This window comes from Strix aluco, chromosome 8, assembly GCF_031877795.1.
Source record: "Strix aluco isolate bStrAlu1 chromosome 8, bStrAlu1.hap1, whole genome shotgun sequence".
In the NCBI taxonomy this organism is placed as follows: Eukaryota; Metazoa; Chordata; class Aves; order Strigiformes; family Strigidae; genus Strix; species Strix aluco.
The window spans coordinates 28,153,942-28,181,100 of NC_133938.1; the positions used below are offsets into that span (position 1 = coordinate 28,153,942).

The window sequence follows — 27,159 nt, forward strand, 5'->3', positions numbered from 1 at the left end:
CTCTCCACCACAGATGCTCTGGCTGTGTTTCCTGGACAGCCTCCAACCCAGCTGCCCACACATGTCCCTGGCTCTGCTTCCCCTGGGGCAACTGTGCCACCTCCCCTCCCCAGCCCATCCCCCTTCTCTCCTGGCTTGGGCACTGTTTGGGTCCCTGCGGGCACAGGGGTGCCCCGGGGTTTGCCGCAGGCCATGCGCGCAGCACTGAGCTTCGCAGTGTCTCACATGGCTGCTCCTGGCCGGCTGCAGTCACGCCTGAGCTCGCAAACCCGCTGGAGGTGATAAAGCAGAAGTTGGGGAGTCCCCGCTCCCTGTGCCCACCCTGGCGGGGCTGCCAGACCCCCACCATGGGGCTTCCTCTGGGCTGACGGCTGCATGGAGGAGCCCAGCGTGGTCTTGAATCATGGCTCAGAAAACCCCCTGCGGCTGAGCCCCAGCACTCTGCAGAGAGACGATAAATCTGTTTCCTCTGTCATTGCTTCCTTTTTATTTTCCTTCCCCCAGCATCCTGCCAGCAGCACCCCGGCCCTGCGGGTACTCCCCAGCCACCCCGGCACGCTCGGCTCCTCTGGCACGCCACCCGTGCTCGCTGGAAACGGGACTCCCTGGCCCCATAGCGGCACAGCACCTGGAGCGGAAAGTGCACCCTCTTCATTGTCTGCGGCTTGGGAGCCTGAAAATGGCAGCAGACACAGAATTTGCATAGAGGAGCAGAATTAAATGTGCCTGCGGGAGTCACGGTGACCCTGAGTCCTCCACACCGGGACCTGTGTGAGTCCCCGTGGTGTTGGAGCCCACAGAGCCTGGGGTATGTGTGGCTCCCTGGGACCTTTCCCGGAGCTGCAAGTCCCCCACACATGGCCATGAGCCCCTTGCAACTGTGATGGCATCTTGCCCCTGACATCCACCTTGGGAGAGGAGGGGACTGTCAAGGCACGAAGGGACCCAGGCGGCCTCTGGCTCGGTGTGGGCTCAGAGCAGGCTGCGCAGAGCAGCACGAGGTTCCTGCCTGGTGCCAGGAGGGGTGTAACAGCACAGCTGGGGACTGGGGCCAGGCTCTGGGTCCCACAGGAGTAGGATGAAGCCCCTGTTCTGCTTTCCCATTGTCCCTACCTGCATGGGGACCCCAGGTGATGGGGGCATGCCCGGGTGGCCAGCCCACAGCAGGAGGTGCCTGGAGGGCTGGCTTGCATGGGCCGTGTGTGTGCTGGGAGAGGAGCAGGGGGCTTGCCTGCTGCAAATCACTGCTGTAGCTCCCCAGCAGCTGCTGATCTAGAGGGAGAGCTGCACGCTTCCATCCACGCAGCCAGTCCCGGGTACAGACACGGAATAGGCATCCAAAGGATGGATCTGAGCAGTGCCAAGCAGCTGCCCCTTCCTTGAGTCACGGCTGTACCACCACACCAGCCATTATCACAGCACTGGCTGCTACCTGGAGGGTGACCACAAATCAGTGAATCCTTGCTCCATCACATGCCCAGAGCCAGAAGCATTTCGGGAGCCTTGCAGCCACCCTGTACATCAGACCAACTTTGGTAAAAGCTACGCAGCTCCGTCTGCGTATAAATACTCCAGGGGCTGCTGAGAGCGAGGGCAGCAGAGGGTATGAATTCCCCAGGCGATTAAGTGGGACGGCAGAGGCGGCTCAGCGGGCCCAGTGCATTCCTGCAGGGCTTGATGCAGGAATGCCTTTGCACTTCTCTGTTTCTTTTTAAGACGAGACTAGCTGGCAGGTAAGGTAATCACGGCGTAAGCCAAGTCATGTGAATGTTAAGAGTTAGCAGATGAGCCACAGGACAAGCTGTTTGGGGCACAAGCACAAGGCTGCCAGCCCTGAGGATTTTGTGGGAAGCCTCTCTCCCTCCTGCTTTTCTTAAACCTCTTGGTTGCTGACATCCTGGAACTATGAAATACCCTCAGCTTCCATTTTAACAGGGTTCCAGCTTTCCTGTTTGCAAAACAGTAAGCTGGGGTTTAGAACTCAAGTATGTGCTAAGGATCCCCAGAGCAGGGGCAAGTAAAAATGAGGCAGATCTGGGTGTGTAAAATGCTGGGATGTAAGGCAGGCGTTTGGGTGTGGGCTGAGCTGAGGTCTGAATGCCTGAACCACTAGCAATGTCACTGAAAGGTTATTGCAAGAAAACACTATTCTGAGAGAGCTGAAGCAAAGCTGGTGAAACCAGTAGTTCCTCCAAGGTGAAGGACAGAGGAGAAGTGCCATGCCACTCTTTGACCATGCACAGACACCCAGAAAGCCCCTCAGAGTGTTTAAATACATTTTGCCTTCTGCGAGGAGAGCTGGGCAGAGCACAGCAGAGCCCCCCTGGCACATCTCTGCCTGGCAGCGTCCCCCGGTTGCAGAGCGATGTGGCACATGGGATGTGGGGAGGTCCTGTCCCCGTGGGCTTTCTTCCTCCCTGAGCGAGCGCAGGCAGGGGGCAGGACGCCTTCACCCCCGTCCACCACCAGTCATGCTGTCTGCGGAGATCAGTCACTTGGCATCATCCGGGGGGTCCCTGGCCCCTGACATTGCCTGTGACAGCCCAGCACCTCCACCTGGCTTGAGGTGATGGCTTGAGGGCCAGCACACTGGGCTGGCTTTGAAGCAGTGGGGCAGGGAGCCTGAAGAGCACTGGGGCTGGAGAGCACTCTGCACATGCCCAGATCAAAATAAGTGTGCCACTGCTCTGTGGAGCAGGCAACCGAAATCACTGCGGAGTGAGACTCATAACATGGAGCCACAGAGAGGGCTTGATCTCCCTGCCTTTGTCAGCCAAAGTGCCAGGATTTCCCTAATTGCAGGGCCATTTAACTAGCGATGCTGTGGATATGAAGTCTGTTCAGCTCTCCTAATCCCGCAGCTGGCATCGCTTCCAGCACCGGAGCGCACCCAGCCCTCTGCCAGGCACCAGCACCCTGCCCGCCACCCTGCCCGCCACCCTGCCCGCCTCCCCTCACCACCCCGAGCAGCCAGGGCTTGGCTCCCAGACAAGACCCTCCACGGGCAAAGTAGGGCAAGGCACGGTGGAAACCAGATGGAAACTGTGGAAAACCTTGCCAGAGCCCTCCAGTTCCAGTGCTGGCTGCTGGTCATCTCTGGGTGGGAAACTGAGGGTGAGATGGTCTGCAGGAGGGCTGGAGGGTCCCTTCTGCTGGCTGGTGGCCTGCGTGCTGAACCTCGGCTTGTTTGCATATGGTGGTGTTAACGGGACTGTAACGGGACGTGTAAGATGAAGCAATGCTGAAACATGTTTTTAACTCCTCTGCAAACAGCTTATTGCTTAATGACAGACCCATGGGGATAATGGGGAACTGAGGAGCTCTGGCACGGGGTACACAGTGGGATGCCTGCCCCTGTCCCCTTCCCACTCTGCCCTGCATGTTCCGTCCTGGCACAGTCAACCCGCCTGGCCAGGGTGGCCATGGGCAGCTTAGCCCTTGCCTCCCTGGCTGCAAAATCCATGCTGTCTGTCCAGGTCCAGCCCCTCCCAGCCTCTACCACATAAAGGACACGCTGGTGGCTGCTCTCATCCCTTTCCTCTGTCCAACAGAGCTGCTGTGGAATGCTCTCCCCCGTGGGCAGCTGAGCCCACGTGCACCCACGAGAGCAGGATCAGAGTGCAGAGGTGGGAGCAATCAGCAGGTTCCCCAGTCCTGTGGGAGAGAAGTGAAGCCTTCCCTCATGCAGGCTGGGTTCCCCTGACGAGCCTCATTTGTCAGGTGGAGCTGGCCGGGGCGGTGGCCGATGCCATCCCAGTGCTGGGGGTCAGTGGCTTGTGCTCAGCTCAAGTGAAACACAGACAGCGGAGGACCAGTCTCTTCAAGGTCAGGGATAATAAGTCAGGCTCAGCACCGAGGGGAGCTGGAAATGGCAGCTTTTGGTGAAACACTAGAATTCCTCCTGAATTAGCTGCATTGGGGAGCACATCCTCAAGACCTCCTTGTTCCAGCCACATTCCTTCCTGTCCCTCCTCAGCTCCCTGCTCAGTTTCGTGATTGTTTTAACTTAAGCATTGGTTGCTGCCACCTATAATTTTATTTGTGGGAAGTTTTGGGCATGCCGGGGGTCCAGCCTCCACCTCAGCAGGCAAGGAGCTGCAGGAGGGAGGTGTGCCAGGAGCAGTGCTGCAGGACGGCCATCGTGGCTGCGAGGCATCATCGTCTGCTTGCCAGTGGCCGTCAGAGAGGCGATGGGAAGCTCTGGCCACTGTGCGGGATTCATCACCCCGGCTGCATCGGCATACCTGGAAAAATCGTCATGGTGGTAGGGCACTGGCCATCCAGCTCCATGCTGGGAGGAGCTCCGGGATCTGGTGAATTACAGGGGGAAAACAGTGAGGTTTATTCATTCTCTCTCCTGAGCCCGGCACAATCCGGCCTTCACGGGCCAGTCTGTCGTGTCAGCACCGCACACAAAGGGCTCTCAGTCCGCGGGGAGCTGGAGCCAGGGCAGAAGGATTTTTAACACTTTAAATGATGGCTGAGGACTGGGAGGGATCTTGAGGTCGAATTCAGCTGCTGCCCTCCCAGGACCTCTTCCGTGGGAACCCGGCTCTTCTCCTGGGCTTTTCGCAGCACGAGCAGCCGTGGGGCTGGGCCGTGGGGCTGGGCCGTGGGGCGCTGAGCTCGTACACCCGCTCCGGAGGGTCCCGTTCCCACCGGGGCCAACCTCCTGCTGGGTTGGGGTTTCCCTTCCCGACGGTGCCTGCCCTCGGGCGACGCGCCATCACCCCTGCCCGGCACCCGCCCGCCCCGTCCCTCTCAGCGAAGGCAGCACGGCCGGTGCAGCGCCCGCTGCGTTCCCCCGTGGGCACCCGCCGCCGCTCCCGCCGCCCCACGGGGCACGACAACGTGTGCCGCGGCCCTTGCCCTCCATCCCCCCGCCGCCCAGCCCCGCCGCGCTGCTCCCCGGCCCCACGGCCCGGCCCGGCCCGCCCCGCCGGCCCCGGGCGGGCGCCCCCTGGCGGCGGGCGGGGCGTGGCGGGGCGTGGCGGGCGGCGCGGCGGAGGAAGCGGGGGCGGCGCGTCTCGCCCGTGTCCCTCCGCGCGGGGCGGCCGCAGGCGCCATCAGCGGCCGGGTAGATCCCTCCGCGTCGCTTCGCGTCGCGCCGTGCCCGTGGCGGCGGGAGCGGCCGTGGCCATGGCCCGCGGAGCGGGGCCAGCGCTCGCCGCCCTTCTCGGCCTGGTGCTGGCCGTGCTCAGCCGCGCCGAGCCCGCGGCCGGTGAGTGCCGGGGGTGGGGGGCTGCGGGGCGGGGGCGGTGCGCGGGAGGCTGAGGGGCTGCCCGGAGCCGCCGCTTGCCCGGCCCGGCGTCGCGGGGGAGGACCGGCCCCTCGACCGGCGCCGCTTCAAGCGCGGCCGGGCCGCCGTCGGTGTCACCTTCCTCCCTCGGGCGGGCCGGGGAAGGGGACCCGGGTCCGGTGGGGGGGCGGCGGGGGCGCAGCGGTGGCGCGTGGGGTGTCATCGCGTGGGGGGCGGCCCCGCGGGGGCCACCGCCTCTTTGTGTGGAGTGGCCCCCACCCCCGCCCCGGCCGGGCTCACCTGCGAGCCGAACCGGGCCGGGCCGCCCCGCGGCGGGGGTGCGGGTCCCTCCGGGGGGGGTGCGGGTCCCGCCCGTGGGGGGCTGCTCTCCCTCCCGTGGGGGCTTACACGTAACGGAAAACCGAAATGGCAGGCGTCCACTGCTGGCAGTGCACGGCACTGATAGAGGTACAGTTGCAAGAACGGCTCGAGTGCTTGAGGTTTTTTGATTTCAAAACACGGGAGAAAATGGTTTACTGCTCTCTGTCGCTTGAAATACCTATGCATCGCGTTCCTTCTGGCCTCTTTGTTGAGGAAATACCTACACATCCAGAAAGAATTTCTATGTATCCTCCTCCTTGAGCTGTTCATCAGTTCCGCCGTGATGAAGCCATGGGTGCACATCTGAGGAAACTGCTGCTTTCCATCACGGTTCCCTGTTACATGTTGGCGTTTGCAATATGTTTTACAGCCGGGCTGGAGAATGTGATCCACAGCCGTAACTGTTGGGGTGTGATGGGTTTCATGCCTCTCCCAGAGTAACGTGCAGCCTTGTAGCACGTTAAAGCTATCAAGGAGCAGCAGTCATTGATTACTTAGGTGACTTCTCATTCGTTCTTCTTTTTTGCTCCTGAGAGAATGAGTAGCTCTTCAGATGGCTTGTGAAGAGTGCAGCCATGGGAGAAAGTGGTAGTGGAAGTTGTTTAGTGCGTAACCAAGTGAGACACTGATAATTTCAGCAATTGTGTTCTTCGGTATGGTTGGGAATGGAAGCTGGCATCTGCAGAATTTTGACTGCTGCTGCTGTCTTGGATACAGAGTAGTCATGTTAATCAATCTCTCTGTTTTGACTTTGAAATGGTCGTTATTTGTCTCCTGGGAGAGATGTTGTTGGATTTGGGTTTTTTTTGCCCCTCTGAATTCTGGCTGACATAGTTTTACAAATATGTTGCAAGAAGATGGTTGGAGTCAAAAAAAGCCTATTTCATAAATGTGTTTGGGCCAGATTTGCTCAAAAGGGACTGGAAAAATAAAGGATCTTTCAAGGGTAGGTGTCTTACGAATTCAGAAATACATTTTCTTGGTAGGGTAGAGGTGTGGTGTGTAGTAGGACTGTTACTTCTGGCAATGGCTTATGCAGTCCAGTAAGACAGCAAAATACTCTTTTTGCAAAGACTAAATGTCATGTCCACTTAGTTAAACTGTCCCTTCATACTGGCAACTTACCAGCTTCTTGCTAGCCCTACCGATTCCTTCTCTGACAGGGGCTGAGAGGAGAAGTAGCTGTGGTATGGCTTGTGTCGCTTGACTGGATATGAATACCTACCAGGCTGGTTGAGGTTCTCCCATGCTGCAGAAGTTTTAGGCGTCGTGGTTGAAATCTCTTCCTAGTGCTAAACAAAGGCTAGTTGTCAGAGATGACAAATCTAGACTGAAAATTACTCTTGTTCAGGAGATACTGACCTGCATCTGGTTCTTGGGAGTGGGAGCTGTGGCTTGAATTAATGGGAAAGGGAAAGATGAAGTCACTGAAAGGGTATTTTCAGGTGCATATTCAACTGTCTTGATGCTCTTGTGCAAGAGAGGGCAGGTATCTGATGTCAGCTCTCTTGGTCAATAAATAGGAGGCTCCTGGATGCACTAAGTGCTATGGTTTGGACTACTCAACTCTGCCTCATCGTGCAAGCCCAATGGTGTAGCAACTTGCTTTTCCAGTTGAGCCGTTGTTTAGTTTTGCAAAAGGCTGCAGTTGAAGTTGCAGTAAGCTGGGGTGGGGCAGCAACACCTGCGCTTTTGGTGAGGATTCTCTCCTGATAATTGCCGTGAACGATTTGCTCCTCTTCTGATCAGACGGCAATGGGTGAAACCGGAATCCGCACTAGTAAAGCCCGCCCTAATTACCCACTGTCTTTATTAATACTTGGGTTTTGCTAAGCCCAGTTTCACCATGTTGCTGTTGACTGTCAGCCTGTATGTCTAGCAGGTTGCAATGCATTTTTAGTCTGGAGCAGCACAAAAGTAGTGCGTTGATGTGGACTGCAGTTTGAGATCTTTAATATTCCAACAGTGAAATTTTTGAGGACTTCAGATAACACTGACAATGCCGGTCTGCTTGATAGGTATTTGCTTACAGAAAAGCAAGTTTGACTTGATCGTTTGAAGGTGTTACTGTCTATCAAATTTGTTCTTATCAAAGATGCTGATTTAGACTTTCAAAAGGGAGCGTGATGAGAATCTGGCTCACTCGCATCACTTCCTGCAGGGCATCACTTAGTCAGATTAGAAATACGTGAAGATACTCTTGCTGACGTTCTCAGGACTTGAATCCTTGGGAAAAGAGGGCTCACGCCTCTGGTGGCATTTGGCATCAGAATCTCTTATAGTGGGTGGGTTGGGTTTTTGTCAGCTTCCACAGTCACTTCCCTGCCTCTCTTTTTTTTAAAGTGTCTTGCTGCTGTTGCAATGAGTCGGTAATTCTCTTCAATGTACTCTCGTCCTGTTTGGCTTACCATTTTTGAAAATGAGAGATCTGTGCTGTGAGAGGGCACCAGCGGCTGGGGTTTGAGCTCGGCACGAGGAGAAGGTGAAAAAGCGGCAGCAGGACTTCGGCAGCCTGTTTCTTCTGAACTTGGGAATCTTACTTAAGGGCAAAACCAAACGGTAACAATTTGTAACTCCAGATGTAACGTTGTTTCCTTTAAGTCTGTGCTCTTGGCTAATGACTGTTAAGTGGAGGAATGATACAGTGATTATTAATTCTCACCCCTCCTGTGGGACACTAGGGAAATGTCATCCATGTTGGGGGAAAAAAGGAGCTTCCCTAAGAATCTGCGTTAAAAAGTCCTTTTGTGGTTATATTCTTAGTTTCTGTGAATTTACTCTGAAATCATCTTGCCAACAGAAGTCAAGGGCTGTCAGTGCCCATCTAGAAGAAACAGTGCTTATATCGTTCTAAACGCGGTCATCTGAGAGCTTCAGAAATAATAGTTCGTTCTGTTTAGAAAATAGTCTGTTCCTAGGGCACATGTCCTTTTTTTAGACCACTCCGAGGATGAAAAAAGAGCTTTGTATCTCAAAATGGCACAGGGCGTCTGCTGTTTGTTCCGTGCAGCAAGTCTTCATCTCGTTTCTCTGACATCACCCTGGACGGCTGCGGAAGCGCTGCTCAGCGCAAGTAGTGGGCTAGCATTTCTGCACGGGCAAACATGCTTAATGTTCAAATTAATAAAGATTTAGTGCTGGAGAATGACGGAAGACTTTGGAGAAGACCCGAGCATGGCTCCCATCTGCCAGATTGCCATGGAAACACCAATACCTCTTCAGCTCTTTAATTGCCCTCCCTACATTTTTTTGTTGAAAACTTTTTTTTTTTTTTAACTAAATACTTTATGTTGCAGTTCTGGATTTTAGGCATTTTAGCTTTGTTTGAAAAACTGAAGATAAGGGAAGGCAGGGAACAGTAGCTGTGTAAGGAAGTGAAGAATATGGTGAGACAGACAGACGTTCAAGCTGTATTACAGGTTCATCCTGAATTCAATATGTATTATAACTTGAGCTTTTATTGGTAGTTTTTCAACAGAAAGTGTTGCATGAACTATAGCTGCATCTGATAGAAATAACAGTGCAGCTTCCTAGGCCCAAGACCCTGAAGACAGAAAGGCTTCAACTCTACCTGTGAATTTGCTCAATGGTTCCCAGCTCTGTTCTTAGGAGGGCCAATTAGTAGTTTTTGCCGATTCCTAGGTGTTTGGGGGAGAAATTTGAAACAGATAATGGCAGGGCATGCAGTTTTGTGTGTCTGAGAGCTTAATGGAGTCAGATTTGCTGTTAACGCTCTCAAATTAAAAAAAACCCCAAACAAATCTGATGAACTTCTAAAGCAATTTTTTTTTTTCTTCTCAGTCTTGTTCTTCTGAAATCCACTTAATTTTTTAAATTTTTTTTTTTTTTTTTACACTTGTCTAGAGAAGTTAGTGAAGGAAACAAGTTTAGATATCGGGGTTTTCTCTCCCAAAAGGTACAGGATGTTGGCTGAGTGCCTTCACACTCCTCTGAGCTCTGCTTAGCTTCTCAGTTGATGAATCTTGCATTATCCAATTGATTTAGGCTTTTGTGTGTAAAAACAGTGGAGATGTCTTACTAATCTGATTAAAGCATTTTTACTTTACAGACTATTTCTATGTCTTGTAGACAAGCTTTGTCCTTAACTACTACCCTCTGTCTGTGAAGTGCAAACTGGTTGGCTTGTTTAAATTCCCCAAATGTTAACGTTTTCTAAATATGAGCTGAATATAAGGCTTTATTGTTTTTTCACAGTAAGGATTTTTACTAGTTTGCTTCCACCCCCATCATATGTGCAATCTATTCCTAAAAAAAAAAAAAAAAGAAAATGCTAGCACTTATTTACTAGTGGGTTTTTCCCTCGTATATAATCTCACTGGAACTGTAATCTATTGAGGTTAGTGAATGCATAATTAGTTATCACTCCTTTGTGGTTTTCCTCCAAAATTTGGTTATCTTTGGGTATCCTCTCCATATGTGCAGTGCTTCTTATTCCTTACCAGCTGTTTCAAAGCAGCTGTTTGTGTGGTTGAGGTTCTACTGTGGAAGGATTTTGTCCCTTTCTGCACATGGAGGACCTACCCATCTTCCTCCAGAATTGCACTTCATGTTTCAGCATTTTCTCTTAGCTTCTATTTTCACACTTTGTTTTTCCTGAAGGGAATCAGAAGCTGTTTTTTGCTCCCTTGGAGTTGGAGACCCCTTGATTTGTAGGGTAGCTGGTGTTTCTGACCATGCTGACTATTGTCCTCTTCCGAGCTGATCCACCACTGGCAAGCAGCCTGAGCTTGCATAAGGATTCCCTCTGTACCCTGTGTTGCTGCTCTTTGAGGGCTTTGAATCCTTTTTCCTTCTTTTTCCTCATATAAAATGAGTAACACGGTTGAAATGACAGACTATTTCTCATGAATGTCAATCGGGACAGAAAATCCACTGACTACATAAAGGTTATTGAAACCTATTTTGTCCTTTAGTTTTCATTCTAGTCTTTAGTGTTTTTTTAGCCTGACTTTTCTTCTATGTTCAAGTTGTTTTCCACTCTTTCCCCCAAGAGAGCTTTTGAACCTATGGACAAGTTTCAACCAAATATGACAGAGATCTAGGTTCCTAAAAGATACTGAGTTTCTCTGAACTTAATGGAAAATTTATGGACAGAAAGAGGAGAGAGAGACCCATATAGTGTCCTCCCAAGGAGGAGGCTGTACCAGCAGCTCAGCTGTGTTCTCTGTCAGAATGTCACTCTCCCCTTACTTGCAGTAAAACCTTTGGTCAGAGCCTGCACCTTCTTAGATGCAGGATAATCAACCACAAAGCTACAGGAAACCAGCTTTGTAACGTTTCTTCCTCACAGCATTAATTGTTTTGGTATTTTGCATTTTTATTTCTGTTTGACTTTTTCTGAACTTGTGGGTGAGGACTTCATTGGCATTACTTTCCTTCTAGTATTTACAATAAAGCCCTTTCAGATTTTCCCTGGTTATGGCTCTGTTTCCCCATAGCAGTCTTCTCTCTTAAAAGCTGAACTCTGACTCTTACAGCTTCTGATCTTAATCCTTCAGTATTTCGTTTAATTTGATGGCCTAGAAAGTATCTGAATTTATAGTGGGCAGATATAGAAAACAAATCACAACTTCCAGATCCTCTTGGCATCCTAAAGAACAATGAGGCAGAAACAGAACTTTCCTTTTCTTCCTAGATTTGCTTTAACAGTCTCTCTAGCCAAAAAGATTAAACCTGGGTGGAACTGTATTCCAGTTAAGTGTGAGCTTTGAATTTGGATGTTGAGAATCATAGTACTTCCTATAGTGTTTCTGTGAGTAACGCTTTCTGCTTGTGCTCATTTTACAGCAGTGGCTACCTGTTTTTTCCCTCTGGCCTTGGAAAATAGTCCCGGTAGGCTAGTTAAATGTCAGGTTAGAATTTGTCTAAATGCAGGCATGTGCAAGAGTTTGTATGGACTCTAGGCTGTGTAGTATAGCTAATAACGTTCATCTCGCATGTACTTAGAGCCTGCATCTGAGAAGTCTTTCAAACCTGGCTACGATGCGTGCTAGAAATTGGGTGGTACTTTCACAAAGTGGTGGCCTGCCCACTTCATAAGAAGCCAGTCTTTTGGTAGTTGTGGGATGTCTTCCCAATATTCCCATAATATGCCCAAAAGGACTGATAAAAGTTACAGGGCAGTTCAATACATTAAGAAGCAGTGGGATTTCCCCTTGAAGACCTGCTGGCATACCGGTGCGAGCCCTCCACTGCACGGGAGTGCGAGGACTTGAAACATCACCGCTTGTGCTTGGTCTGGGCTAAGCCAGCTTCTGACAGTCCTAGTGGTTTTGGCAAGCTAGAGCAAGTGCAGAAAGCCACCAAATAATTCGCCATTGCTGGTTTTTTAAACAAGGAAGAAAACTGTCAAAAGCAGTCTGTTAGGCTCAAAGCCTTGACAGCATGCTGATACTATCTATGTATGGCTTCTAGAAAAGGGGCTTTATCTTTTCAAGAGAAGGCTGTCTTCTCTCATGCTGTACACACCAAAGTATTTCCAGTTAACATAATGGATGTAGCAAAACACACTTTTTATGCTGGCTGAGGTAGAAGGTAAAGTTTCTGATGCTATTAAGTCTTGAGCACCACATGGTAGAGTAGCAGAAAAGTAGCTTTTGAAGTAAGTCATGTTGAAATGCCTTGGTTTTGCATGCATTGTGAAATTGTTAAAGATATCGTGAAATACAGGAAGACAGTGCTTTGTGCACAGAAATGCTAATTTTACTGTGAGAACTGTAGTCTTCAATGTCCCCTGTGATTTCTTTTTTTAAAGAGAAGTGGTCATGTTACTTTTTAATACTCATTTTAATATAGAATATGGTTACATTTACATTCACTTCGGCTTTAGTTGCATTTCAATGTATTTCTATTCAGCCTATTTTAGTCTTAAGCTGAAAAAGTACAAAAGAGTCTTTTTCCTTTTGTTTTCTTAACTTCTTTCACTTCTAATTTACTATATACAAAATATATATTTAGCTGCCTGCATTGCCCTGTTTGCTATGTGTCTCTGTTAAAGAATTCTAAGGACTAGTAGTAGTTTAATGACCTGCTAAACAGCAGTTCAAGGCAGGAATAATTTGTCAAAAACCAGGAGAAAATTAATCATTACTTTGCTAAAGTGTCTCTGCTGTGTCTGTATTTGGCCTAGCAAGCTGAACAGGAATCACTGATTTGGATCCTTACCGTGACCCCAAAAGCTGTCACCCTCTTGTTCCCCTCTGTGCAGTTGTGCTGGGAGGTGTTTTTGGCCAAGTGCTAGTTAAGCTTTTACTATGTGCGTTACAAAATCAACTGGCTGCTCAGTTCTCACTGGGGACGCGGGTACTTGAAGAGATTACAAAATTGTGTTTGAAAGCATGGGCACAAAAGAAATAATCCTATGAGTATTTGCTTCACTGGCTCGATTGGTGTGAAAAGAATGAAAATTCAAGGTAGTGAGATGAGAATACCTAGTCTGCTTCCCCTCCCGGTCCTCTGAAATGTGGTAAGGCTTGTTTTAACCTTCTCCATTTCCCTGGAGTAGCATAGGTGGTAAGAGAAGTCCGAATCATTCCAGGTCCTTTTGCAGTTTCTCTTGAACACAGTGTAGCTGAACTATGCAAACTGGAGCTAATCTTTGCTGTGAAAACAAGCTGCTGTAGTGTTAGACAGAAGCAGATGAAGTTTGGAGTTGAAGCCTTGTGAATGTTGCTGTTAAATGGGATAAAAATTCAGACAGGTGCAAATCAGTGTAAGTGGTTTTGACCACAGTGGGGGGGAATGCCGTGCAAAATCCGTGTTAATATTTCTGTCGCTTAGTAACCCTGACCTCAGGGGTTATCTGAAAGGGGCTCAGAGTGGAATTTTCCTCATTTCCTGAGAGCTCTGCAGAAGCAGCGCCATCCAAGTGCCCCTTTTTCAGAAATCGAGTTAACAGAAACAGGCATACTTGTGTTGTGGGAAATATTGATAATTTTCCTGGGCAACTGAGTTTAATTTAACTGTATTCTCTATAGGGATTGCAAGTGTGAAATGCTCCTATACTACCTCATAGTGCATGTGACCTGTTTACGTGCTCCAGGGTTATTGAGAAATAACACTTCAAACCCCAGATAGCAGTAACTGGAGTCTGTTCCAAGTTGTCTAATTGCTGGACTGAATTTGTGCTGGTTGCAGGGAGGTCTTAATGGGACCGGTGCTTTAACTCTTCTGTTTCTGAGCCCCATTCCTTAGTCACCAACATATAAACTTTGGTGGTTTGGAACAGTTTTCCCTGATGCCCCTTGATGAATTTGATTGAAAATGTAATACCCCTTGAGGAAAGGAAAACCATCCTTAAAATAATAAAAAAAAAAAAAGGCAATCTGCTCTACAGCAGCTGATACACAAGCGGGCAGTTTCGGTGGTTGGATGTTATTGGTGCCTCTAGGTGCCTTCAACTAAGATTGGTTAAATGCTTTCCCTAATGCAATAAAGTTGTTGAAATAGGGTACCTAAAGGCATGGAAGTGTGTGTGTTTTGGGGGCCAGGAGACAGAACTGGAGGCTGGGAAGAGCTTGTGACTTCTCGGTATGTGGGTAAGTTTAGGATAGGTCCCAGATCTTCTGGTTCCGAGAGCTTTATCCACTACTTTGGTGCTATTCAAGTGGCAGGCTGTGGTCTAGGTGGACTGGCTAAATTTTTGTGGTTCTAGAGTGCCCTCTGCTCCTGCAGGGCTTCCATAGTTCTCACCCTTCTGGTCACTTCAGAAATAGCCACAGTGTGCTGCTTCAGGTCCCGGTGAAGAGACAAGCACTTGCCAGAGCTGGAGCTGATGTGTTGCTTCCATCAGAACAGGCCTCGCTAGAGCTTCCAGTAGACTTGGATAAAAATTGACCAGCCCTAAACTGTATTATACCTAATGCTTTTTTAAAAACATACTGCTGAAAATGTCAAGTTTGAGCTACAGAGTATCTCCTCCTCAGAAATACCAAATCCTCTCCTGAAAGTCTTTAACATCGCTGATGTTTTCACTTACTCCCAAACACAATCCTGACTGAAATCAGAGTGCCAGAACAGTAATGATGTTGTGGCAAATTTTGAATTGCTAGAAACATACCGCAGGTGAGCTTATGAGGGACAGATGCACCTATTTCAGTGCCAAGTGTCTCTAGAGATAGTAGAAAAGAAGGAAAGAATTTGAGACAAAATAATCTGAAAGAAGGTTTAGGACTAGTTGCCTCTAATTTCAGAGAATTTCAGTCCAGAATTTTGATCAGCAAGTAGTAGTTGGTGGCAACCCAAAATATGCAAGTGCTGACATGAATGTCTTTGTAGCTTGCTGAAATTACTGCATGCTTTGCTTTGAAAATCTACCTAAAAGAAATTCTGGAAACATTTAGTTGCCTGATGAACAAATCTGTATCTGATTCTTCTTTCAGTTTGGCTCTTGACGCTGCCAGAGATTAAATTAAAATATGTGATAGTGTCTTTGTTTTTGTTCCAGTCATAAAATTTTTTACTGTAAGATTTTTCATTCCCCTAAGTATGCTAATGAAGCTTTGACTTAACATGTATGGCTACTGATTTGACTGTCGTTTTCTTTTCTTTCAGCTTTGCAGTGTATGGATGATTCCAAGCCATGTGTTAATGAGGGAAAGTGCATTCCATATCAAAATGGTACAGGATATTGCAAGTAAGTTGGTTTAATTTCTAATCAGTTTAATTACCAATCTTCTTTCATTCGGGTTCCTAGCCAGAAAGGAAATGTGAATAGTTAAGATTTTCTTATGGGGTACGTTCAGTGTAACAGTTTTAGCACAGTTGGTGTTTGTTGATAATGTGTTAGTTCTTATGTGTTAGCTTTTTGTAACATAACAAATGTGGAATTCTTGTTCAGATTTTTGGGTTTGGATCTTGTCAGTTTGATTTCATTACATTAGGTTAGGAAGCGAGGCCAACGTGATCGTAGAGGTAAACTCTTTACCTTGCTTCCAGACCCGCAAGTTAAGTTGGAACTTGCTCTCCATCTTATAGCTTGCCTTACTTTATAGAGTTTCAGCCCCAATTTGAATATTTTTATGAGGTTTTTCAGAACTGCTCTGCACTCTGAAGTGTGCCAGTTCCCTTCCACATGCTGGAGAGCAAGTAACATGTGGGAGTTGCAAAAACAAACTAACAAAAAACCCCAAACACACCCCCACGTTTGTCTTTATCATGTAATTGCTTTTGGTAAGTGTTGACACCCGTCTTCAATGGTGCCTTCACTTTGCTGCTGCGTGGAAAGCTGATCAGTAGGAGCTTTTGCGGAGTGTGTGGTGTCTGGAGAATATCACATCTATTTAAATGCAGTTCACCTTTCAAACTGCAGTATTTAGATTTTTTTTAAAATTAAGTGATATTTTGCAAAAAGAGAAATCCTCCTTGTTTGGCAGGGTTAATTTACTATGTCTGCAGTAAATGGATTATTTTCTAAACCTTGCTTACTTCATCAGTGCAAGTTGTGCCATTTTCTAGCATGCTAAATCCCTCTTAATGCTAACATTCTTCAAATATTAGTGAATTTTGTCTTGTTGTTTTAGGTTGGCTAACACACAGCTCTGCTCCTCACCCTTTTCTACACATCCATCTTCCCTAGCCACAACCTTTAGTTCTTTCTGTTGATGTGGTACATAAAACTCGATACACATAGATTGCACCTGTGACACACAAAGGGGAAATCATTATCTAATTTGAGGTTCTTCTCAGTTTCGAATCAATACCTGGTGTGCAGAAAGGCCGTAGAAAGGCAAACATGTAACTTGTTATTCCCTGTTGTTTTTTTCAAATTTTTAACTATTAGTGTTTTCCTTTCCATGGCTTTATATTGCTGTCAACAGAAATGAGCTACCCTTCTGAAAAGAAAGCTGGAACTTTTCCTGCTTTTCACCTGTATTTTAAGACTGCAACAAGAAATTGTGTGACGTTTAGTAGGTCTTTCTGATGCGTAATTAAGCATGGTAGTCTGGAGCCAAAGTACATGAGTCGTGATGAAGGTAATAAACAAGACTGGTGTTGATGTCAGTGCCGCTTGTACCTTCCTAGGGATGTTTTCTCCAACTTGCATGATCCTCTTGACCATGTCTTAGACTGAAAAAAAAAAAAAAATTTAGTTGGTTCATCTGATTAACTTCAGTATTTTTAATGCAGTCTAAATCTTGACACATTTCCCTTATCACAGTGGCAGCTTTGACCACTCATATTTTTTTAGCACCCGGAGTTATTTATAATTCTAATATTGTCCTCTTCCTTTTTGTGCGAAGTTTTCTTGCAGGTCTTAAGCCAACCCCTCCTTCAAGTAACAGTTCAGTCCCTTTGCAGGTGCCAGAGTAATGGAAAGGCTAATAGAGGCCTGTATGTATCTTTTTTCTAGTTCTGGCTCAAGAACTCTGTTTTGCAGAAAGGAGGGGAAAAGTAGGAAAAAAACCCTCAACTGTGGAGATTCTACCTTAAGCAGGCTGATTCTTAGCATCCTGTTTTGGTTTTAACTTTTTTCTTTCCTGCACTATGAGGAACTCTGAATAGGGGAACTTTCTATCTTGTGTAGTAACCTAAATGACTTTCTGAATTTTTGATGGCTGTAAGAGTAGAAATGTTTTGTTCAGGAAACTGAACTTATTACTAAAGCAAGTGGCTTGGCTTCTAGCTCTGCAGGATCACTCTCTGATTAGCTAAATCTCCACCCCTTCCACTTTTTTCAAGTTTTCGGCAGTACTTCCTCTGCTGGGCAATAAGTTCTTATAATAGGCTCTCTTCTTCTTCCTGTACCTCCTCTCGGCCAAGTTGTTTGTTCTAGCGTGTGGTCAGTCCATCTAGTTAATCTTGCTGTCTGTAAGAAACAAGCGAACAGCTGAAGGAGAACCTGCATCAGAGATTATCATATGTGATGAATAGACATGAGTTGCTTATCAGTGCTTATGTTAAACATGTAGTCTAGGTATTTGGCAAAGCAGCAAGTGACAGCTTAATGCTGAAACACTTTGTCAAAAAATCCTGTAGTGTCTACTCCATTAAAAGAGAAAGCTAGTTTTCTGCTAAGAAACCTTTATTCTGGTGCATCTGGCTTCTGTTACAGGAACAGCGATTGTGACCCTTGTAAGGAAATCAGAGTTGGATCTTTATCAGATTGCTCTTGCGAGTGCCCCTTAAGTAGCTCCGTTCCCTTGGTGACGCTGCTGGCCCATGGCTGTCATTTTGTGGCACTGTTTGATAGAATTACTGACCTTCTTTGACCTTGATTTTATATTTGGAAAATTACACATTCCTGTGTTTGCGTCTTCCAAGGTCAGAATTTTTGTTTGAGAGATCTTTCTACACCCATTCAGTGACTAGCGTGGTGAGGACGCAGACCTTATTCCAAGGAATATGGCTGTATCTGCAGTAACAGTACAAAGGGAACCTGTCCTTCCAAGCTTCCTGGGTCCCACTTTGACAAAAGGCAGTTTCAGTTTGGGGTTTGGCTTTGCGTTGCACTGTGGTGGATTTTTTTTTTTGTAGTTGTTGTGGCTTGTTCCCCCCCACCCCACCCCGCAAAGCATCTCCAGGCAGCCTTTTGCATATTGAGGTGTTAAGCATGAAGGAGCCTTCTCGTATACTCTCATATCCAGCAGAGAAGCAAGATAACAGTTGCTTGTTGCTTAATGCTAATTGTGAACATCACAGGAAAGGCCCTTCTCATCTCCCTGCTGCTGGATAACTGGGAAAGTAGTAGTAGTAGGAAGAGTCTGGGGGATAGTACTGCTAACTTGCAGGATTTCTGCAGTTGCAGGCAGACTGAGAGGTGTGGGTGCAAGGAGCTGTTTCAAGGACAAGCAGAGCGGAGATTCTGGCAACACTGCCCGCTGATTTCTGAGCACGAGTCTGCTCTGCTGCAGGCGGATGCAGGACTGGGCTGTCTCTCTGTGCTTGGAGTGGGGCAGGGCCCTGAAGTGGAGAGTGTCTTGACTGGTTTCCCCACATTTGGCAGCTGTGGCCTCTCCCAACTTCCCTCCCCTGTGCCCCAGTGACAGGGAGCAGAAGCAAGGCTGTGCCAGGGAGAGAAGCAGAAGTGAGAAGGAAGGGAGTTGGGGTAGGGGTGCTCCAAGGTTTAGGGAGGAAGCTGGGCTTTGCTACTTCTCATGCGTTGTAGGTGTTTAAGATTCGATTTTTTGACCTTAGGACTGTTGCACATTGTGTGCCTAGAAGGGATATTGATACCTCTGTTTGAACCAAAGTACCGCTTTAACTCTATTGTCTTTTGTTGGGTCCTGATGGAAAAAAAAATAGTATAGTGGCAACCATAGCTTGTTGGCTGTGCTTAGTCGAAAGGGGAGACTGCTGAAGTTGGCTGATGCCAAAAGGACAGTCTCTTTCAACACATCCTTTCATGCCCAAAGCTGTCAGGATCTGTGCAGCTTTCTGTGCTTCTGTGCCTCTCCAGTGAGCAGTGTTTTTCTCACCTGGTGCAGAAGTTTGTGCATACTTCTACATTGCATGATACAGTTTTTACCTCATAGCTGCAGGATGGCAACAGGAGGACCTCAAAGCATGCTGAACTCGAAAGCAGCAACAGCATGGCTGTAAGGGGCTTCTATCCCAAATCTAACCCCCCGTAACTCCAAACCCCTTGCAAGGTTTTTGACCTACCTTTCTTTTCAGCTGGATCTTTATAAATGAATTTTAACTTGGATTTTAGAGGACTTCTGGGGCTGAAGGCAAGATCCTAGACTGCAGAACTGCTTCCAAGCCTGCAGCAGATATCTTCTCAGGATCTATCTCAAGAGACTAATCACTCCTAGACCAGTGAATGGGGAATATCCATAGGAGACCCTGTAGCAGGATGAGGTCTGAAAGTTTTTCCAGAAGAGGATAAAGGCAAAAGTTGAAAAGTTGTTCCTTTCTGAGAATGGGTTGCCCTTTCCTGTTTCCTTCTGTCTCCTTTCAGAAGTTAAAGGAGACCCTGGAGACCAGGGCAGAGGAAAAAGGGGACAGTACATGCACTTTTAGCTTCAACTCTGGGAACAGTGGTGATACGAGTCACTCAATCAGAATTCTCTATTGTGATTTACCTGTGCAGACCAAAAGCTGTTCAGAGCTCTGATGGTCAGAAAAAGCTGAACAAAACCTTGCCTATTCAGACTTCAGTTGCTGTTACTCCTTGGTATACTGGGGAGCGGTACGCTGTGGAAGCACTTTCTGTGGACTAGAAACAATAGCTGTATACTGCTTTAAACACACAGCAGAGAGGCCGTCCCATCCCATAGTCTGCATTCAAAGTATGACGCATAAATGGGAGCCTTGAGACATGGGAAGGAGCGTTTGTAAAGCTAACCAGAGAATCCTGTTCTCCCTCCTGAGAGAAGGTGTAGGTGTGGGAGTCAGAACCCGGGAGCCAGAGAGAAGCCTGGTTAAAATCTGTAGCAGAATAGCTGAGACCCTTCTCATGTTAGTCATCAAACTGCATTTCCCCCCGCCCCCCCCCCCCCCCCCTGTTGAAGCATCTTCCAATCAAAGTGAACGGGGGGGGGGGGGGAGAAAAGCAAGACTACTAGGAAATTCTTCCCTTTGCGATTTAAATTAAAACCATCTGCTTCCTTCTGTGCATCTCCAGATGATATCACTGGGCCTGAATAGGAAACTCCCATGAAAATCAAACATCTGGAAGACTGGTTAAAACAGTCTATAAGGTGCATTTGAAGAGACTGTCCTGTGAATGTGCCCAAGAAAATATAGCACAGCAGATGAGGCTTTTCCAACAGGCCAGACATATTTTCCAGAAGTCTTTTGAAAGCAAGAGGAACTAAGTATTGGGAGGTAACTTCAATGTAGTTTTGTGGCAGAAGGGCCAGAAATGCAGCTTTTGTGAGTCTTATACTTTCACTTTGTAGAGTTAGGTTGTTAGAGTGAATGCAGCTCTGTGGATTTGTGGATACTTCAAATTTGGATAAATACCTTCATTTTGTTTTTACGTCTCTTGTTTAGCTCCATGAGAGCCTGAGCTAAGGCAAATGCAGGCTGGAGCTGAAAAGGAGAAGGAAAAAAAAAAAGGGCTGAGCTCTGACTAAAGTATTTGTGCTGGAAAGTAGCCCAGAGAGAGTAAAGGAGAAGCTTTAATTAGAAGCAGCTGCATAGCTGATGCAGCCCACAGGACATTTTCCCATTTCAAACTCTCTAGCTTTCAGAAATCATGATTTGAATTAAGTTGTATGTGAAATTTGTTCTTAAAAGATTAAATTCCTGTTGAAGTAGGTTAAGAGACCTCATGTGCTTCCAGAAAGTGCCAGAACAAACTTCATCTTCCTGTTTCTGTTTCTGAGTGTTAGATGGAAAACTGAGGAGAAACAGTGGCTTTTATTTGGAAAAGATTTGGTTTCCTGTTCTGAGCATGTCATTTGGAGCTGACACAAGCTGCTACAATTTTAAGCTGCTCTGTAGACAAGTGGCTCTTTTTTTTTTTTTCCACTTTTCTCTCCTAAAGAGAGCTTGAAAGAGTAGGTTGAGATGAGAGCAGAGCCAGGGTGGTGGGAAGCTGGAGTTGCTGTTGAGGATAATCATATACTTTAGAGAAGTCTGGACTTAGACCCCGCTTTTTCAGTGTTTGCCTCTATTTTTAGAGAAACAATGTGGTGCCCAACATGAATCAGGGGCAAATATTTGCAGTTTTGTCTACACCAACATTTAGAACTAAATTACTAGTATTTGTGCCTAGAAATGTTGATGACAGGAGACATGGTTGAAAATCTGGACTGTAGGTTTTTTGTTCTTTAACATTCAAAAAGGATTGCAGTGAATTGCTGGAGGGGGGAGAATTGCATAAGTGTGTGACCAAGGGCTTCTCCAGGAGGAGAACAAAATGGTGGGTACAAGGGCTGTGTGTACCTGACCTACCATCTTTCCACAGGCAGGCACGTTCCCTTTGGCATATTCTGTAAGGTTTTTGTCCTTCCAGATATAAAGAGCTAAAGTTAAAAGAGCTTTTGCTGTTCCCTGCTGGAGTGCTCCCCCATGTTTTTCTGATTAGCCTCAGAAGATACTAGAACAAGCCTGGTCTTGGAGCGCTCTTCAACTTTGTACCAGAATGTTTGTGTACAAAATGCTGGGCCATTTGTGGGTGATGGTTGAGGGTCGTCTTAGAGCACAGGTCTCAGCTTTCCTTTTAAATCATACCAGCAATACTCTTAATCAGTGTTTAGGCTCCTTCCTCCCTGTTACCTAGGGGCACAGTTAAATGCACTTTCCAGTATCCCTGAGTGTTGGGTGAGTGGGAGAGAGGTGGGTTTTGGTGGTTTATTTGCTTGCAGACAAAACATGAGATGTTCCTCTAGACTTTCTAGTTAATTTTACAGCCTTTACTTACCTTTTAGGTGTGTTTTGGTTTATTTTGTGAGGGGTGGGTGGTGTTGGAGCACCTCTTGTTTGCTTGATGAGATACCCTGGGTGAGGTTTGGTGAAGTTCTGGTTTGTTGCTCTTTCTTTTATGATAAAGGGAACTGCAAGCGTATGGCCTGTGCCTGCTGCTGTTACTCTGAGGAGCTTGGTGTATTGCTGACACTGAAGACAGCTACCCAAAGCCCCCCATCACTGGTGGTGGTAAAACCAGGAGAAATCCCTATAACAAAATCTTATAAGACTTCTGGGACTGAAGCTGAATTTGACTTTACAAATTCATCAGCTGCATATAGATGTCCAGAAACATGATTTAAGTGTAGTTATCCAGACGGTCTCTGAGCAGAGCTAGCCAGAGCACCATGTGCAGGCTTGAATGCCGTGGGAGTCAAGCAGTCCTCCAGCTTCTGGCACAGCTGTCTTTGCTGGGTGCCAGATTTCTATGTGATCGAGCTCCTACAAAGCCGTGCTGTAGCCCGCTGGCGTTTGGACTGATTTCTAACGCATATCAAGGAGGGATCTGGGATGTTAAAGGAAGCCTATAGAACTGCCGTGGTTTAGGCCCAGAATACCTGAAGATTGCCTCTTGTGTGATGTAGCAGCAGCTCACACTGACCAACGGCCTTCAGCTGTTATACTGAGGATGGCACAAGAGGCAGAGGATAATTCTGCAAATGGTATTGTCTCAGGATTTGATTTCTGTAACTTTATTATCCTGCCTTGCCCTGCAAAAAATCTTTTCATGTCTGTTCTTGGGTGCAAAGTTGAAAGTATTAAGGTATGGTGAAAGAAGCCTAATTTGGGTGTGGGGAATGGTAAATTATGATTATGCACATCTATTATATGACTTTCTTACTTTAGACGTATGGCTAAGGCTAGTTAATAAATTTTAACATGAGAAAAAACAGTTGTGGTCATCTAGTAATGACCCCTTGCGTAACTTGGATAATAACCTCTCTGAATAGCTGTGTTTGAACTAGCGTGCATACTCTTTCTAAAACAGCCAATCCTGGTGTTCTTTTAAACAAGCATGAGTGATGGAGAAATTCCACTGCAGCCTTAAATGCGTTGTTCCAGTTGTTTCTCTCCACTACTGAGAGACTGTATGTAAGTCTGTGTCTGAAGATAAAGAAACTCCTATTTCTAATTTGAATTTATCTAGCTAGAACTTTGAACTAATCAGTTCTGTTATCCCTGTACCTTCTAGACTGGGAATTATTGTTAAATCTGAGTTTCTTTGTGGATACTTGGAGCTTTTGATTAACTGTCTCTTTCCCTGTTCCCTTTGATAAATAGACTGAGCCACCTGAGCTTTTCATTGTGTCAAGAGTTCTCTATTAATCATTACTGTTGGCTTCTTTGAACTCATTTCATCTCTTCCTTCTTAAAGAGCAGACACCAGAACTGATGTAATGGTCTGGTAATGGTTGTGCCATGCAAGTATTGGGTGTAGCATAATCTCATTTACTCCTACTTGATATTTGCTGTTTGTATATCTAAAGTATTCCTGGCCAGACTGTCACTCTAGGAATTCATGTTCAGCTGACACTTAGGAACCCCCAGAGCAAGTCTGTCTCTCCCAGATCAGCCTTCTGTTTTGGGGAGGATGCTGTATAGGTTTTGTTTCTAGATGTATGATTTCAGTGCTAAAGGGCGCTTTCTGTGCTGACCGCCTTGTTAAGCAGCTTGTGTTACTACACTCTATCAGGAGCTTGTCTTCTCTCTTACCTGCATGTTTGACCTGCGTTGGATGTTTTTCATTGTTATTTGTTGATAGAAGTGTTGAATAGCATAGGAACAAAGGCAAATCCCCGTAGTATTACAGCTTCGTGACCGTTCTTTAATTTTAAACTGAATTTTAAGGCCTATCCACTTTGTGTGTGGTGTGTTTTTCAATCCGCCATACACTTTTAAGTGCCTAAGGAAAAGGCAATCTCTTTACTGTTAGGTTCTTGTCTGGGAGCTAACTAGAGACTTTGTGTATTTCTTGCACTTGGAATCTTCTCCCTTTGGATTTGAGTAATTCATTGATTTAATAATTGCACCTATTCTGTTCTGGAACAAAGAGTATCTGATGTTCATCTCTGAATTTTTTGTAGTGAAATACATATTCTCTCAGGCTGTGTGTATCATGGGTTACTTACCAATTAAAGCATGCAGCTGTGCGCTTAGAAAAAACTGCAAGTGGATAGTCCTGTTCTGTGTGTTAGGTGTAATTTTTATCCAGCATATACTCCCCACGAAGGTGGGGTTTGCAGGCTTGCTTGCCTGGGTCCTATATCGCTGGAAGTTAAATGGAAAATTTGTAGTACAAAGGCCAGTTAAAAGATGGATTACAGCTGACAAGTGTAGTCAGACTGTATTGACATAAGTTTAGGTTAGAGAGAAATAACTGCAATTATTCTGCAATCACAGATCTTTGTATAAAATATTACCCTAGTTGTAGATTGTGTGTGTGTACTCGTTTTTCTGTGGGAGACAGAGGAACAATGACCTTGCCGTTAGGGTGCTAGCCAGGGGCGTGGGAGACCTGACTTCAGTGCTTGTGTTGCTAGCTGAGTGCAGACTTCAGCATGTCACAGTCCCAGATGCACTTATCAACATGAGGATAACAGTATATTCCTGTCCCATGGGAGTGCTGTGGAGAAAGATCTGCTACAGATCTTCAGGCCCTCAGACACTGCATTTGTACAAGGTTTATAAATATTTTGGAAGATGACTAATACCTGGTGGTGTTAATATCTATTACTGAAACTGCTCGATTTCCTTCTGAAAAAGGATGCTTATTAGAATGGGAGTAGGTGCAAGGAATTAGTTGTTAGCAGTTCTTTAACACTTAGGCTTTTACTGAAGTTTTGAAGGGAAGAGCAAGAATAAGTTTTTGTATTTGGTGTAACTCTGTATGCAGTATTTATTTATTTATTTTGTAATGAGCGATTTCACAATTTGAACTTAAGTTTTCAGTGGTCTCATTTGGGACAATCCCAGAGGAGGACCCTATTACATCTATGACGTTAGCATTTAGGTCTGTTGGTGTTACTGTTAATTATGGCAAACTGCAAGATTTTTGGTGGTTGTGGGGCTTCATTCCTGGTAGCTTCCCAGGACAGCAAGGCTTCGGGTGAATGTGCTGCAAGTAACTTCTTCTCTGTTGCAGGTGTCGAGAAGGCTTTCTTGGAGACTACTGTCAGTACAGAAACCCCTGCGAAAGCAATACCTGTAAGAATGGGGGGACTTGTGAAACTACGTCTCTGATAGGAAAGGCTACCTGCAAATGTGCTCCAGGCTTCACAGGAGAGGATTGTCAATACTCTGAATCGCACCTCTGCTACGTGTCCCAGCCCTGCCTGAACGGAGGAACTTGTCATCCCCACAGCCAGGAAACCTACGAGTGTGTCTGTCCTCCAGGTTACACAGGTGGGGTTCTATGTTTGTACCTCCAGACTCCCTCCTTTGTGAATTACTTCATCCTGGAATGTTCTGGGGCAGTCATAATACACTCTCAAATTTACTAGCTCCAGCACAGGAAATGAGAAGAAGTCTGAATGACTTCATGACCAAAAAAAGCAAAGGGGGGTAGGGAATCAAACTCCCTACCCTTTACACGTAAGCAGAAAGACATTTAGATCTTGTGGGGTTGTCCACGTGGGAAAACTGAGTGCAGAAGCTGCTCTGGAGTGGCTGTTATGCTTTGACTTCAGACTGTACCTTCTAGAAAAAGTGAAGTAAACTTCGCCAGCAAAATCTATCTTATGGGAAATCTGTAATTGGGTGCATGCGGGGAAGCATGGAAACTCCCTCCTTTCATTCTTGAAGGGGACGTAGAAGAAGAGTGACTGTCAGTGTATAGTATGAATGCAGGTGTCATGGGTTGTTTTTATAAATCATGGCATTTTGTATCTTGCTGCTACCCTGTAAATAAAATGACTTTGTACCGTAACCACAAATTTATTTTTCATTTCAAATATAATATTGTAAAATGCAGACATAAATTTTCCTGTAATTTTTAAGATTTAGTACACCAATCATTTTGAGGTAGCATGAAGGAAATACTATTTTCCAAAGAAATAACTTTCTATTAACGGAGTGCTCTGTCTTGATTCTACAGGAAAGGATTGCCAGTGGATTGATGCCTGCACATCTCAGCCTTGTGCCAATGGAAGTACATGTACTGTATCTGGAAATAAGTTCTCCTGCATCTGTCTGTCTGGCTACACTGGCCAGAAGTGTGAGATAGATGTGAATGAATGTGCCACACCAGGCCTTTGTCACCATGGTGGGACCTGTGTCAATTTGCCCGGTTCATATCGATGCCAGTGCAAGCCAGGCTATACAGGGCATCGCTGTGAGAGCATATATGTGCCGTGTTCCCCATCACCCTGTATGAATGGAGGAACTTGTCATCAAACAAGTGACTTTGCCTTTGAGTGCAACTGTCTGCCAGGTAAATGATGCTTCTTCAAAGTGCTTGGTTTTGTAGTCTTGTTGCTGCATTCGTGTCGGTGTTCTTCTGACAACTTTTCTTGGAGTTTGTGTGGTACTCTTGTAATGTAAGATTGAAGGGAGAAATCTCAGCAAGGCAGGAAGCTCTGCTAGGATGTTAATTTCTGAGTGTCAGGATTTCATAATGTGGAAAGGAAGAAAAGGGAAGAAGGTTAGAACCAATTTCTTTGGATCCCAGTTAGAGGCAGAGAATCAAACAAGGATTACAAGGTAGATTCAAGGAGATTAGGGCGACATCTCCTAATGCCCATTTGGAATGCCAAATTCCATGAACATAAATGCCTACAGATACATGGGTTTGTGTCAGTAAAGACCACAGTTAACTTCAATGCTCGAATGAAGATGAACATTTATCTTTTTTCTTCTCAGTCTTTATTCTTAAAACATGCTAGTTCTTATTCCCTTCCCTTTTCTCCTTCAGCTCCTCCAAATTTTACGAGATATCATTTCCAACTCACCACACCCTCTTTGTCCCATAATACCTCCAGATAAATTATGCTTCCTTGTTTTCTGATGCTGTTAGCTGCCCCAAGTTCATCCACAGCAGGGGTGATGTGCTTACTCAAGACCATGGGCTGTATTGGTTTTGTGTGTCAAGCTGGGCCCCAAATCACCAAAGTGCCCATCTCTACAAGTGACCATGTCACCTGGTTGGGACCCTGGTAGTCTCATCC

The 27,159-nt window shown here is 46.4% G+C and overlaps 1 protein-coding gene across 3 annotated transcripts in view; it reads left to right on the plus strand.

Annotated features, from left to right (window-relative positions):
* The first annotated feature begins 5,061 nt into the window (after window positions 1-5,061).
* The window catches only part of NOTCH2 (notch receptor 2), an 87,202-nt gene continuing 65,104 nt past the window's right edge, over window positions 5,062-27,159 (plus strand). For all 3 annotated transcript variants that reach the window (XR_012624173.1, XM_074832825.1, XM_074832826.1), the window contains exons 1-4: window positions 5,062-5,221; window positions 15,194-15,275; window positions 25,140-25,399; window positions 26,091-26,426. Coding sequence is in view for 2 of the 3 variants with exons in the window: in XM_074832825.1 (XP_074688926.1) it covers window positions 5,140-5,221; window positions 15,194-15,275; window positions 25,140-25,399; window positions 26,091-26,426 (760 nt within the window). In the remaining variant the exon portion in view is untranslated. The remainder of the gene's footprint in view (window positions 5,222-15,193; window positions 15,276-25,139; window positions 25,400-26,090; window positions 26,427-27,159) is intronic.